Genomic DNA, 16007 nt, shown 5'->3' with positions numbered 1-16007 from the left:
CATATAATAAGTTGAGAACCACTTAATAGCACATGGACAGGAACTAAATAAAAATATCCTCGGTAAAGATACTAAACCTGATATCATTTGAACACAAAGAACATGGTTCATAGGGAAAACTAGATTTTAGAATACCAGGATATGGCATCTATAGGCAAGAAAGAGAAGTTGGAAGGGGTGGAGGTGTTTGTACATTCACTAAGAAAAACCTAAATTATTGTGAAATTGAGTTGAAGAAATTTAATATAGAGTATAATGTTTTCAAGATTCCAAAGCAGAATAAATCTGCATCTTTGAAACTATATAGTGTATACAAACCCTGTGGAAAACAGGAGATTTAAGGATTTGACAGACAGTTGAAGATGCCACAGGCCCATATATTATATGTGTAGACCTAAACAGCCATAACAGATTATGGGGAAGTGGAAAAAATGATAAGAATGGCAAATGTGTAGATCAATTCATTGATGAAAATAATTTAGTAATACTGAATGATGGTACACCTACTAGGTTTAATGCAGCCAATGGAAATCAATCCTGTCTAGACCTTGGAATTGTGTCAAGTGGTATAGCAAGCAAATGCATCCGGGAAGTCGATAAAGAGGAGGGAATGGGAAGAGATCACTTCCCAGTATTTATAGTTTATCAAGGTAAAGACAGTGTTGAGGATGGAGGAAGACCCCCTACTTGGAATATGAAAAAAATCAAACTGGGAGCAAATGTAACAAAAATATTAATGAACAATGTATAAGTTATAACACTGAGGAGTTTAGTAGCAATATACCTAAGGGAATTATAATGGCAGCGAAGTTAGCAATACTTAAGATATTAAGTCACCCTAAAGGTAGAAACCACGTACCATGGTGGAATGAGGAATATAAAAAAGCAATTAAAGAAAGGAACAAGGCATATAAGAAAGCAAAAATACAATGAATACTAAGGATTTAATGAAATATAAAAGAAAGGTAATTATGAGGGGGGGAGAAGAAAGCTGGAGAAAGTACGATGGGAAAATAAATAAAGATACCAAAACATCAGGGAGATTCGGAAAATGAATAGAATATGGACTAAGGGCAATTCTGTACCAGGCCTCATTGTAGAAGGCCAAGGGACAAAAAGCTCGAACAAAGAAAAAGCAGAAGCCCTAGCAGAAATATTCCACAATGTTAGTAATGATGAAGATCAGATATAGAAATCTGTGTGATCGGGAAAAATGATTAAAGAGAATCACGAGAACGGGAAGAGGTGGGAGGGAGATGAGAATACAATATTAAACAAAAACTTCTGTATGAGGGAACTTCAAAAAGCTATCGGTAAAAGCAATACCTCTGCACCAGGCATGGAAGGTGTATGGAACAAAATGCTAATACACCTGGATGAAGGAAGTCTGAAAATACCATTAAAACTATACAACAGTGTGTGGGGAACAGGTGAGCTACCAATAGAGATGAAACATGTGGTTGCAGTCCCAGCATGGAAACCAGGAAAGCTGCGAAAAAGACCTGATCTGTACAGGCCAATTGCCCTTACATCATGTATGGGGAAAGCCATGGCAAAAACGAATGAACAATTAACAACATATCTAGAAAAAAAAGGACTGATAGACTGAAAACTGGGTTCAGGAGGGGAAGGAGTACAGTTGATCACATACTAAGAGTAGAGATGGAGGCACAAAAAAGTCTGAGAAAAAGAGTAAATGATGGTAGCTTTCCTAAATATTGAAAAAGCATATGACATGTTATGGAGACAGGGCTTATTGCGTACAATATCATCCATTAGCATAAAAGGAAGAATATATAGGTGGATAAAGGATTTCTTAAGTAAAAGAACTATGCAGGTCAGAGAAAGAAAAGCCTACTTTAGCATATATACACAATCATAAATAGAACAGGAGTACTTGTGGCACCTTAGAGACTAACAAATTTATTAGAGCATAAGCTTTCGTGGACTACAGTGGGCTGTAGTCCACGAAAGCTTATGCTCTAATAAATTTGTTAGTCTCTAAGGTGCCACAAGTACTCCTGTTCTTTTTGCGGATACAGACTAACACGGCTGCTCCTCTGAAAACAATCATAAATGGCGGTCCGCAGGGGAGTGTTATCAGCTGTATCTTACTCAATGTAATGATAAACAATCTCCCCAAAAGGATGAGTGCAGGAATAGGCCCATCCTGGTTTTCAGAAGATCACGCCGTATGGGCTAAAAACTGAAACCAAGAAATAGGTGAGAAACAAATTAATGAAGTGCTTAGGAAAAATGCCAAATGGGGAAATGTGGGGCTTTGGATTTTCAATTCTCAAAATGAAAGGAATGATATTCACTAAAAAGAAAATTAAAAAGATGAATTGTCTCTGTATGAACAGCAAATAGGTATAGTTAAAAGCTATAAATTCCTGGGTGTCACATTTGATAGGAAGCTAACATGGAAGGATCACACTGAAAATAGTGTAGATAAATGTAAAGATAAACTCAACTTATTTTAAAGTATTTCTGGACCCACCCGATGAGCACAAAAGAAAGCAATGGTAATGCATTATAGAGCATTAATAAGACCAAATACTAAGTACCAATGCCAAGCATTAATTCAGCATCGCAAACAATCGTAAGGAAGCTAGACGCAATCCAAGCTCATACATTATGCATTGTATGTGGTGTCTTCATCACAACACTATTGTGTATAATGCAGTTAGCTGCTGGTGAAGTGCCCGTAGCGTTAAGATTGAAGTTATTGAACTTAAGCGTTTGGGCAAAAGTTATAGGAAACAGAGAAGATGAAAACCCTAAACAAATATATGCAGAATGCTGGGAATTCAGTGGACAACATGGGGCTGGGAGGGAGAACCCAAAAAATGCCTCATGTCTACAGGATTGAGCTGAGTACAAAAGAACGAAGAGAAAAGAAGGACCTAAAAGAAATTACCACATATAGCTATTGGAAAATGCATTATGAGTGGAAAATCATGCTCCTGATATAAATGAACTATAAGGGGAATAGGAGAGCTAAATATAGTAAATTTAGCAAATCGATGTATGTGATAAATGGGGCAAACATTGCCAAATATTTACAGATGGAAAAAAGAAGGAGAGTGGGGATAGCATTCTCCATCCCAACATTCGGAAGAAAGAAATCCATGAGATTTAGCAACTGCATTAATTGACTATGCAAAACCTGAGGAAGCAAACAAAGTAGCATAGAACGTCACTGTTAGGAACCAAGTATCTTTGCTTAGAGGCACTCTCCCTGCTGAACCATGGACATACCGTCCAATAGCTGGGCAATATTGTTGCCTCTTAATGACAGAAGACCAGATCCTCAGCTGGTGTAAACCAACATAGTTCCAGTGACTTTTACCAGCGCTATGCCAATTTATACCATCTGAGGACTTGCCCATAGTCCAAACTGAACATACCTTCCTCATCACCAATGCCAGCGGCCATCATCCTCACAAGGGCTACACAATACAGAAGTGAAATATAGTTTTCAGCAACACCAAAAACACAGTCCCTGGGACTTTCACAGAGAAGACACTGGTGTGAGTTAGCTAAGCCTGAGCGTACTCATTTGCAAGCTGTGTTCACACTATGTGACCAGGTAGGCTTGCGCTTCTGAATAAAGGCCTCTATTCCTTCCTGTCCATCCTTCAGGGTCAGATTGTCCACCATGACCCGGGAGGTCATTCTGTAGGCAGCATCAAGGTCCAGTGCCATCTGTTTGTAAAAGGTGGCTTTCCCCAGTGCCACAACAGACCGGCTAGTTTCACATATCTTGCGTGCAATTTTCATGGTCTCCTCTTCCAGCTTGTCTTCTGGTACCACCCTGCTGATAAGTCCATGCAGCAATGCATCGTGGGCAGAAATAGGCTCTCCTGTGAACAGCATCTCTAATGCAACCTGGACAGAAAAAATAAATCGTACTGAGCCAGTTCAACTTGCTTTGGTTTACGTCAGCAATTAAAATGGAGACATGAGACCCAATCTTGTTCACCCCTGAAGTCACTGGCAAAATTCTCATGGGCTTCCATGGGAGCAGGGTGGGGTCCAGAGGCAAAAATGTTTCAAAAGTGCCCACAGATTTTAGGTGCCAACTTGAGTCACCTGATCCTCATACCGAGAACTGCTGAACCCCCACGATTCCAACTGAAGCCAAGGGGAGGGGGGTGGGCACTCAGCATTTTCTAAAACATAGGCCCATCTCGGCGCTTTAAATTGGGCACACAAAAAGCAAAATAGAATAAAAATGAAGGCATGCCAGATCAGTGGGTAGTTTTTGAAAATGTTGGCCTTAGTTTTAGTTTTGTGTGTGTTTTTAATTAGACTCCCTGTCGCTCATGTTAGATCACGGCTACATCTATTTCTGTATCCTGCTTCCTGCAGTGACCTGTGTCTGATGCTTTAAATGAGAGGGAAAAAATCCATAATGTACTTGGCTAATTGTACAGTGCTAAATATGGGGAGAAAAATGCCTTGCTGACTGTAGGGGCAATCAGCTGATATCCTGAATCATGAGGTCTAACTACCCTTGTTATCGTCTTTGCTTCAGTAGCTACAAATAGAAGCATCTCAGACACATTTCATTTGATAAGATGTAAAAACAGAAGTTCTAACAGTTGCAACAATGGTGCTTTTTAATCTGATATGGGAGCACTTGCACTTTAAAAACAATACACTGACACATATTTTAAACATGGAATTGTGCAATCAGAAATATTGGAAGGATGATCCAGGAGGAGCTGTAGTATCAAACCATTCTAACTCACTCAATAGAAAATGGACTAGATTTCAAGATGATGGCATCAGAGCCGGGAAGTTAAGGGTTAAGATCCCTTTCCTGAAATCTGACCTGCACAGGAGGACCCTTGCACTTGAGCAGATCCCCATTGACGAGCTTCTGCCCAGATGGATACAGTATGAGGACTGGCACCTGAGGTTGCACAGCTCAAACAAGGCTTTGTGAAGTGCATCGTATTCCTTATGTAGTGAGTGAGGCCATACTCACAGTCAGCAGGAAAGAAAAGGGGAGGAGATAAAGGAGGGTCATAGATGCTATTTAAAACAGATCTAAGCAGATCATGCTGGCATTGAAATGTCAGTGCTTGGCAGGAAAGGATACCTAATGGGACTGGTATCCTGCACTTGGAGGGGTCTCTCAGCAGGGGGAAAGCATCATTGTCTAAAGGAAAGAATTTACTGGCAGGAGGGAGAAGGACTACTGTGCTGATCTGCTGCTGCTGTGGGGACCCGCTGCTTGGGATCAGGGAGGTAGCAGAGCTGCTGTCCTGGAATACAGGCCACATCTACACGATTCTTGGACTTCCCAACCCCCCTCAGACCAATGTTTTTTTCTAAAGTTGCTTTTGGCAGTGGAATGTTTTGCACTACAAAGTGCTGAGTGAGGAAGGTGCACGGATGGGAGCTAGAGCACGTAAATACAGGGTCTACTTTCAGACACCGGAGAGAACAGTTCTCTCTTGAACACAGCCTACCTTTCTAGAAAGGGCTCTCCCTACAGCCACCGCTGGTGTGGAGCAGAACAGCCCGACCTTGACTCCGGGTGTAGCAAACCTGGATTTCTCACTCGCTACTGCAATGTCACAGCTCGCCACCAGCTGGCAGCCTGCTGCCGTAGCCAAGCCATTTACCTTGGCAATCACTGGTACGGGGAGTTTTTGGAGCAGAGTCATGACCTGTATGTGCAAAAGGAAGTGGTCAGCAGGTCACGGATGCATAGGTGCAACATGTTCCCATAATCCGTGACTTGAAGATGTTATTACAGATACAATAATTATCTTCACTGATTATTATCTGTAATATGGTAGCACTGTGTCCCATTGTGCTGGGTGCTGAACGAACATACAATAAAAGACAGTCCCTACCCCCAAAGCGTATTACACAGAGCTGGGGGTCAGGACACTTCTGTGGTACTGATCCATCTGTATAATGATACTTACCCATGTTTGAGTTCTGCAGATAAAAAGTGCTATTTACCTGCTAAGTGTTGTTATGATTACCAACTCACATCAGCACATTGTGACCAGATGACAAATTTCAGCTGGTTTCTTCATCTCTTCTTGTGTGTGGGGGGGGGAAATCACTTCTGCTTAATCATATTTTACCCTCCTTGGCTGAAATCTCCAAATTCAGTTTTACATTAGCTCTGCCTTTATCTCAGTTCTTGTGCTACTGTTTAAAAACTAGTGTCCAGCACTTCTTGAGACATGGAACCAGGCAAGGAATCCGTTTGTGTACAGTAATCACATCTGCAGGTACTTTCTTCAAAACATCCTTATAAAAAAAAATTACCGTATTTGTTTTCTTGTGTTTAAACACGTCAGGAGAGCTAGCTTCTACTCCAAGATGTATCAGAGTTTTGTGTGGGATAATAATACCTAGCTTCTAAACAGTGCTTTTCATCAGTAAATTTCAAAGTGTGTTCCAAAGGAAGTCAGTATTATTATCCCCATTTTACAGATGGGAAAACTGAGGCAGAGATGAAGTGATCTGCCCAAGGGCATGCAGCAGGCCACTAGTAGAGCCAGGACTAGAACTAATATCACCTGAGTCCATAGTCCAGTGCTCTATTCACCAGACCACATTGGGTATGTCACTTAATTTCCTTAGTTTCCCCACATGTAAGATGTGGCTATTTACCAATCAGACTTCTCTGCCACATAGGGGTAAAGTGAGGTTTGATTAGTGCTTTTCAATCTCTTTAAGATCCTCAGATGGAAGGGGCTACAGAAGTGCAAGATATTCCTGTTAGAAAAAAAGATCATATCTTATTTATTTTAGTCCCTGGCATTTCATTTCCTCTTGAACCTTCTTTATCATTTTCATGGTCCCAGGATATTTATTTGAAGCATTGTGCCTTATTTGTTCCTTACACTCATGGCTAAATTATTACACTCGTCATACACTAAGGCCCTGATTCTGTATAAGACTTATGCCCTGACTTAGCTTTTTACACTACAAATAGTCTGCTAATCTTCCTATATTTTTCTTTATTAAATCAAAGCCTACCTTGCTACATCATGAATCCCAAAGAATGAAATAGCTGAGCCATTCTATTCCAATCTGCCTGCTGATTACAGCTGGAACTGCCGATAACTGAAATCCTGCACACGTTCATGGTATTAATTATACACACAGGACAGTTTAATTTCCTTTGGTGTTAAAGTGGAGAAAATTGCAAACTCTTGATTCCACTCGATATGACAGTAGAACAGGTTTTATGTTTCCAGTTTGATCTTCCCTTTTCCATGAACCAGTGGCTGTTTGCTGAGTTGCCCATGGTCAGCATGGCAGGACATTGCTCAGATGGGGGTTAGGCACAAGCCTGTAAGAATAACACATGACTATCTTCAACCAGGGGTAAATGTAGCCAGCCCTGATTCAATGGGTGCACTATACTAAACAGCTGAGGGGGCACTGCCCACCTGCAGCAGCCCCCTCCTTCCTAGCACTGCATCCTTAATCCCAGCCTGGTGCTGAGGGGAGGCCCTTAGAGGCAGGGGCTGGAGAGCGAGACCATCCCCTCACTCACCCTGAAGTAGCTGCTCCTATCCTGCGGAGCTGGGGCTGGCTCCCCACTCTGGGTGTTGAAATCTTGCACATAGGGTCACAGTGCCACTCAGGTTCGACCTGGCTGCCTCCCCATCCTGTTTTCCTGGTTTTGCACCCTTGGTTTCATGATTTCTGTGGGTGCAACTGAACCCATGAACCCAACCTCAAGCCACCCCTGTCTTCAACTGAAAGGAGAAAAAAATCAGCCTTAAATTAAACATGTATCTTACTCATACAAAACAGGCAAATCCATGGGTGTTATCAGTATGTCTAATCGTACCTGGCACTTACATAGCAACTTTCTCATGAGGTTCTCAGAGCTTTTAGCAAATATCAGTAAATTAACCATGTGTCCCTATTGGTTCCAGTTGATCAACTAGGTTTTGGAATAGGACAACAGATCCTAATTGATGCAAGATAGGTTAGGAGTATTATGCCTATGAAACAGATAAGGAATTGATCCATATTTGCGCAAAGTGCAAGACTCATGCAGTGATGATACATGGATCAAATATTAAAAAGATTTAAAGGAACATGCAACAATTATACCTAGTTTAGGGCATTTGCATATTGCAGATACAAGCCTTTAATCATGCATAATCCTTGCACTTCTGTTTGCATATGGAGAAATGACGAGAGGAAATAACATGTCCAAGATCAGAGAGTGGCAGAGTCAGGAACTGGAGTCAGGAGTCTAGAGGGACTAAGCTCTGCTCTAACCACTAGACCACCACATTCTCTCCCTTCTTAAACTTTTTTCATTGCTCCATTCAGCTCCTCACTGAAACGCCAACACCTCTTCATTGGCATTAGTGCAAAACCAGCACCCTGGCTTACCTCAGCGCAGGTCTCAAATACTTCAATATGGTGCTTCGTGTCCTGTTCACTAGACAATTCCTTTAAATCATGGCCAGCGGAAAATACAGGTCCTTCCGCTGCAAAGCATGCAATAAAATGAAGAAAAAAAACTGTAAACGTCACTGATCTGAATGAATCTAGCATCTTGGGCCGGTGACAATGCAGTCACGGCATGGTCAGTACATGCAGTCAGTACATGGCAGAAGTAGAGAGACCCAAAAAATGGGGGCGGGGGTACTTTGCAAAAACATCACAAAATGTTGGCGCCTGTTTTTTAGATCAAGATTTCAACTGCCATTATACAGACTGCTGTACCGCATTTAGTCACATAAGCCCCATGGACTCTAATGGGCATTGTAAGGACACATCTGTAGAGGAAGCCCATGAGCTTTCATTTTCAGCTTCACTTTGCCTTCCATTGTAAGTACCCAGTGAAATGCAACAGTGATCTTACATCACTTGTTACTGAGCACCTCTTGTGTAACTTAGTGCAAGCCATGACAACTGGTCATCTAGGAGAGGCACAAAATGGCAGACATAATAAGAATTTACATGCACGTAGCTCAAATATATTTCATCCCAAAGTCATCCAAGGCACCTTATAATCGTAAATTGATACACAAGCCATACAAAGGGATCTCTTAAGCTGCTGAAATGCAGTCACCTCTGGGGTGAAAACATGACAATTTCTTAATTGTATACTAACACTACGAATCGGTTCAATGCAGAGGTACCTGCCAGGGCCGGCTCCAGGTTTTCTGCCGCCCCAAGTGGCAAGGCACTTCGGTGGCAGCTCAAAGAGGAAGAGAGGGACTGAGGCACCCACTGCCAAATTCCCGCCGAAGACCCGGACGTGCCGGCCCAATAGCAAACGGAGTGCCGCCCCTTTGTATTGGCCGCCCCAAGCACCTGCTTGCTTAGCTGGTGCCTGGAGCAGGCCCTGGTACCTCCATTGTGACAAATCACGACAGGCCACATGTTCACCTTATTAATATTACTGCTGTGTGTGAAATGCTTCCTAGCAACTCAGGTCTCCTAGGAGAAATCCAGAGGGGAGTTAGTGCTGCTTCTTGCAGTAGTGACACCCCCTCCTCAGCTCGGAGAGAAGGTGGTATACCAAATGCACTGCTCCTGAGCGAGGGGGGCTGGGCAGCGCAGGAGGCAAGGGAAAAGCATAGTGGGGCTGGCTCTCTGCGTGTTTGCCTTGTGATCTGCAAGGATAGAACCATGTATCTCCAATGATCCTCAAACTCTGTAAAGTCAGGAGGCTGCAGCCCCTCAAAAATAACGTGAGGTCACACCCACAGAATTTTTGAAATTCTTTCCTTCATCCCCTTGGCTTTTCCATGGGAGGGGGGTAGTATTTGGCCCCCTGTGTTTAGCAGTTTCCTACCTCAGTCAATAGGAAGTGATGTGGTTTTACAGGGCTCAGCCAAGCTTTTCAGAAAACACCACAAAATAGTTATTCAGTGCAACTTAAATAACAGCTCCTACCCAGTATGGTGGGAGCTGCTCTGTTCTTAGGCTGATTAACACAGTTCTCTCCTGTTTACACAGCACTCAGCAGGCTCTGGTTAATATTTCACCCACGCTAAATAAAGATCAGGATTTTGGTGCCAGGTTGTTCAGGAGGGCAACAGACAACAACTGTCTTTCTTCTCAGATGGTTGTTGTGGGCAATGGTTGCTCCACCTCCAAAGCTTTCATCTGTGGAGTCCCACATGGCTAAGTCCTCTCTCTCTCTCCTCTCTCCCCAGGATCCTTTAACTATATGATGCAGTCAGGAAGGCTGGTATGACAGCACAGACTGAAGTGCCATCAGTATGCAGAATACACCCAGCTATACATCTCCTTTATGTCAAACACAAACAGTATCACCCCCCAGCTCTCTCAATGCCTACTAGAGATCTGCATCTAGATGAATGCTGAATCCTGGCCACAGCAAGGTAATAGTGATAGGAAAAATGAAGTATCCTCTCTGTTGAGGGCATTTGCCCTCAGGATAAGTTGGACGGAAGTTTTGGGGTTCTTTAGAGCTCCTCATTACTAATGGGTACTTATGTAGCCAGGCACCAAAAAACATCCATGTCCAACTGCAAAGACTGTGTCCCATCCCTGCAGACAGATGCAGCCCTGGCCATGTAATTGTTCCCTTTGTGCCAGATTGTTGTAACTAATTATGTTTGGGAAAAAGCCACACGCACACCCTTAAAAAGCTCCTATTTATACAAAACACAGTAGCCCATGGGCCACTCCACTGCTAGGTCATGAAAAACCATCCCATAGGATTCGGCCTGAGATCACTTCCTCCTCCATATCAGCTGCATTCCACTAAAACAATGAAACTGGAGTAGAGCTGGTTGAAAGTTCTCGTTTAAAAAAAAAATAGCAAGAAATAACCCCCCCAAGTAAAAATTTTTGATCTGCGAGGATAGAACCATATATCTCCAAGGATTCTCAAGCTCTGTGAAGTCAGGAGGCTGCAGCCTCCTGTAAACAAAACGTTTACTTTTTTTTATTTTGAAAAATTAGTAGAAAATTTCAAAAAAATGGTCACTTTTCCCCTGTTTGTTTCACCCTCTCTTCTGTGGAGCATCCCAAGGCAGCTCATGAGTGTACCGGAGCCAGAATTTTCACAGGGGCGGCACCGAGATGATGAAACTCATTACAGCAAGTCATAAAAAGTACCATGGACTTTCAAAGCTAACTGAAACCTCATCTCTCTGACCTGCCTTTCCCTCAATAAGCCCTTCACCCACAGAGATATACACACAATCCAACTCTCACAACAATGCACACAAAATTAAAAAGAATTATAAACCAATCAAGCTATTGTTCCTATAGGCCAGAAAAGAAAAAAAAGATTGTTTATTGTTTTTTTTCTATTTTATATACTCTGGAAGTGCTCAGATATTACTGTTTTATTCCAGTTCTTATACCATCCCCATCAACTTTACCTATAGTGATAGGGGTTATATGAGTATCTAGAAGGAAGAAGGGACATAATAAAACTTGGCTCTTATATAATGCTGGTCACTTTTAGATCTTTATCATGTTTGTCATCTTTCCTTTTACAAATAGGGAGACTGAGGGACCGTGAAGTTTGCGCAAGAGTACAAAGGCAGCTAGTGATTGAGCTGGGAATAGAATCCACATCTCCTGAGCCTCAATATCGTGTCCTAGCCACTGAACTTCTGCACAACATGTTGTGACATTGATCACAATATCAACATTAAGCACATGAGCCTCTGGAATTGCCACTGAAATCAATGGGAGTTGTGGGAGCTCAACACCTCTGAACAGTAAACCCTTAAAAAGAAAAAGGAATTTTCTTTAACCTGATGGTCATTGTAACCTAGGCTTTATTCTGTTAAAAAATCCCTATATATAAAATTGATTTTTAAAAGAAAAGTAGCAATTGGACTTATGAACCCTTAAAAATATATTGCAGTAACGGTCCAAAACGCTGCAGCTTACAAGAGGGTTTCTGCAGTGTTTGTCAGTGGTGTAGATTTGTATTTTTACTGAGTGAAGGAAAGTTTCGTTATTACTACCATCAGTACTTATTATTGCACGTATAGAGTAGGGCCGGACCCTGCATGGACTTAAGCACATGCTTAGCTTCACACAGTGTGGGTAGTACTCTCTCAGGTCACTTTGAAGGTATTGCTCAGTGTGTAAAATTAAGCATATGTAGGACTTCTGATTTTAAGTCTTAACCAATAAAACACGATATAAAAAAAAATAGTGTTTATCAAATAAACCCTGGCAATGGTTACTTGTATTTAAGGACTTGTCTACACAGAGCAGTAATGCAGACTATGAGGGGGTGATTTCTAAAGCACACGAATGTGTTGCGCATTAACTGGTCCGGGCAGACCCTGCTGGTGGGCACTAAAGGTTCCCTGGTGCGCTTTAGCATAGTGTGGTTCGAGACAGTACTAGGTTGATGTACACCGGGGAACATTATGAAGAGGTTGCTCATTACAGTGTATACAAAGAGAAAACTCCAACATCCCTGATTTTTGGACTCATCGATTTTAAGGCCAAAAGGGACCATGATGATCATGTAGTCTGACCTCCTGCACATTGCAGGCCACAGAATATCACCCCCCGCCCATTCCTGTAATACGCTCATAACCTCTGGCTGAGTTACTGAAGTCTTTAAATCAAGATTTGAGAACTACAAGTTACAGAGAATCCACCATTTACACTCGTTCAAACCAGTTCGTGACCTGTGACCCACGCTGCAGAGGAAGGTGAAAACCTCCCAGGGTCTCTGCCAATCTGTCCTGGGGAAAAATTCCTTCTGACTCCAAATATGGTGATCAATTAGACCCTCAGCATGCGGGTGAGACCCACTAGTCAAAAACCTGGGAAAGAATTCTCTGTAGTAACTCAAAGCCCTCCCCATCTAGTGTCCCATCTCCAGCCATTGGAGATATGGGCCATATATCCTCATCATACCATGCCCTTCATAAGCTTATCAAGCTCAGTCTTCAAACAAGTTAGATTTTTTGCCCCCACTGCTCCCCTGGAAGACTGTACCATCTACAGCTACATACAATTTAAAAACGGCTAAAAATAACCCCCTAAAAATGAAATTAATAAGCCCTGAAAAATAGAAGCCCTACATATATGTAAGTCTTTGCAGGATCCCCAGATCTGTAATGACATTCATCTAAAACACCTAACAGAGTTTGGGTAAGTATTATTCCAATTTTACAGCTGGGTAAACAATGGCCCTAACGCTGCAAATTTGGAACTGACAGTGAACCAAAACATCCATTATTTGCCCAACTCTAACACTGTCCAAACCGCCACTAGGTACATGGCATTGTAGAACACGGCAGTTAACCCATCTTTTTTTCCAACCTTTATTTTCCCCTGAGATCAAGGAAGTACCTGAAATGATGATGACTCTGAGAGCCTTGCTTTCGATATCATGCAGAATATCATCGCGGAGACACTTCAGCATAGAGAGTGACAGAGCATTTCTTTTCTTAGGGTTATTCAAGATAATGTGTCTGTAAAGATTTTAATAACAAATTGGTCATGATCCAGTCAAACAAAATAGAATCTCTCTGACTGTTTCTGGAATCAAAGCTTTGGTCAAAGTAAGGACGGGCACTTGAAATTTGTTATTTTATTTAATATTATTTATTTGTATTGCAGTAGAGCCAAGAGACCTCATCAGTGCTCAGGACCCCATTGTGCTAGGCACTGTACAATCATGTAACAAAAAGACTGTCCCGCTGCTAAAGAATTTACAGCTGAATGTGGTTTTAAACTTGCCACCAGAAAGCATTTCTCGATAACTTTGTTCCCTGACGGAGGCTGTCGTGTTCCTCTGTATCAGATATGGACTGGCTACAGAGCTCACTTATACATACCAGATGTGTTCATCATTAGATCCTTGGCAGGTCACCTCTTGGGAACAGACCGAAGTCATGTTTATTCTATTATCGCTTCTCTCCCATGGTGGCAAAGGGTAAGAGCATCACAATTTCATAAAGTGAAAGCAGGAGTCCCCCCCGCCCCCCGCCCAATACAAAATTTAATTTAAAAATTCCAAGCCACACACTTTGTGGGACTAAGAAGGCACAGTTATGTCCTGTACCTCATTGTGTCTGTTTAGGGCCCAATCCAGCACACACTTAAGACCAGGCATAACACTTGTGACTGTGAATAATCCCATTTAGGTCAACAGGACTACACTTGATGGGAATAAGCATGGGAGCCTTGGGCAATGGGGCTCCAGGCAGGCACAGGGGTCCATCCATACAGAAGCAACTGCAGGATCTAGCCCTGGGATTCTCAGGACAAATTTTTTGGTGGCCGCACTCGCTGATAGCCGCTCTCATATTTTTTCCTATAATATTTGGTTAGCTTTAGGAAAAACAAATAAATATGCACATACACATGTCCAAATTATTGTAATATATTTATTGCTAGCTAGTAAGTCTGCTGTGAAAAGTGATATTAACAAACATACAAGTATCACTTTTCACAGCAGACGTACTCAACCCTGGCAAGCCCGGGACAAATGAAACACTGGATGAGGGTCAGGGGAGGCAGAAGGGTTAGGGGCGATGCGGGTGGTAGGTGGGTGGCCGGGGGAGGCAGCAGGGGGCTGGAGCCTGAAGCCCCACAGCTGTGCAGCCAGAGCCCAGGGCTGGAGCCCAAAGCCCCGTGGGCAGAGCCTGCCAACCAACACACCAGGGCTAAAGCCCAAAGCCTGAGCCCCACCACTCCTGGGAAGGTGGGGAACTCACCAGCTGCTCCTCCAGTGTTGTGCCCCAGGTGTCTCTGGAGGGGAGCAGGGCCCAACCCCTGCTGGCAGATACAGCAACCAACACACAGGCGGTGCATCCAGAAGCACCCAGGAGGGGCCACTACTATGCCACTTCCCCCCTGCATCACAGCGTAGGAGGTTGTGGCTGCAAGAAAAGCCCCTGGTGGCTGCATTTGAGAAACACTGACTGTTGAGAAACACTGACAGCGCTTTACGGTGGATTGTGTAGTCACGGCAGAGCTCTGGGAGAGAGCTCTCCCAGGCTCTAAAAAAACCCACCTCCACGAGAGGCGTAGCGCCCAGCGCTGGTGCTCTGTTTACACTGGCGCTTTACAGCGCTGAAACTTTCTGCGCTCAGGGGGTGTTTTTTCACACCCCTGAGCGAGGAAGGTGCAGCACTGTAAATTGCCAGTGTAGACAAGCCCTTTGATTGGTAAATCTCTGTGGCAGGGAGACTCCCGGCTCTTCATAGGTCAGACAGCACCATGCACACCATGGGCGGTGAATTCAGGATTTTATATACCACAAGGAAAATTTAAGAAGTGCAAATGTTCTGTCAAAATTATTAAGCCACACCCACTGTGCTAGGAACTGAACAGAGTAACAGATAGGTGGGAAGGCCCCATCCCTGCTCCTGTAAACTATTTTATGTCCTTATTTTTAAAAGGACGTTTAAAAAATGATTCCCCTGGGTTTTGATTGTCATGCTGGCCTTGAACTGTACCCCAACCACCTTTCAGTTACACTCACTCAATGCATAGCCAAATCTATGCAGGTCCTCCACGAAAGTTGGCATTGTCTCGTTAAATCACTGACACCAGAAACCCAGTGTTATGAAGATTAACTGCATAGAAAACTGTCTGCATGTCAGGGAAATCCATCAGCCCTTTTGCTATTAAGGGCGAGTTGGGGGTGGGGTCTAGTGCGTTACACAGACACCCCTCGTTCTGGGGTCTGGGTTATAGACACAATCCCACAACAGGAATGTCCCATGAGGGCACTGGGGAGAGTGGGGACTACTCTGAAGTCCCAGCGCTGGTCGGTTCTGTTGGACCCTTTGCTCAGCGGCTCCCACGGGTACAGCGCAGCCTCACCTGATGCCATCCAGCTGCCGAGTGCTGGTGAGTTTCTCCAGCTGTGGCTGCTGCCCCGATCCAGCTGTGGCGCCGCTGCTGAACCCAGAGGCAACGGGGCCGCGGAGGATCCGGGAGGGCTTCAGCCTCCAGAGTCTCAGGCTCGCAGCCATTGCTCGTTTGGGGAAGGAGTGGGAGGAGTTGCGGTGCGATTGCTGGAG

At 43.4% G+C, this 16007-nt stretch overlaps 1 protein-coding gene across 1 annotated transcript; it reads right to left on the bottom strand.

The window, feature by feature from the left end:
- Positions 1-2564: 2564 nt before the first annotated feature.
- ECHDC3 (enoyl-CoA hydratase domain containing 3) lies at positions 2565-16002 on the bottom strand. The gene is made up of 5 exons (XM_005305036.5): positions 15808-16002; positions 13324-13445; positions 8398-8495; positions 5484-5684; positions 2565-3891 (listed from the first exon to the last, which is right to left on the bottom strand). The coding sequence occupies exons 1-5, from the start codon at positions 15957-15959 to the stop codon at positions 3559-3561; spliced, it is 906 nt and encodes a 301-aa protein (XP_005305093.2). The 5' UTR covers positions 15960-16002; the 3' UTR covers positions 2565-3558.
- Positions 16003-16007: the final 5 nt, after the last annotated feature.

The sequence above is a fragment of the Chrysemys picta genome, chromosome 1, assembly GCF_011386835.1.
Source record: "Chrysemys picta bellii isolate R12L10 chromosome 1, ASM1138683v2, whole genome shotgun sequence".
Lineage (NCBI taxonomy): Eukaryota > Metazoa > Chordata > Testudines > Emydidae > Chrysemys > Chrysemys picta.
Note: the sequence above shows the minus strand (reverse complement) of the source record. Positions and strands in the feature narration are given on the sequence as shown.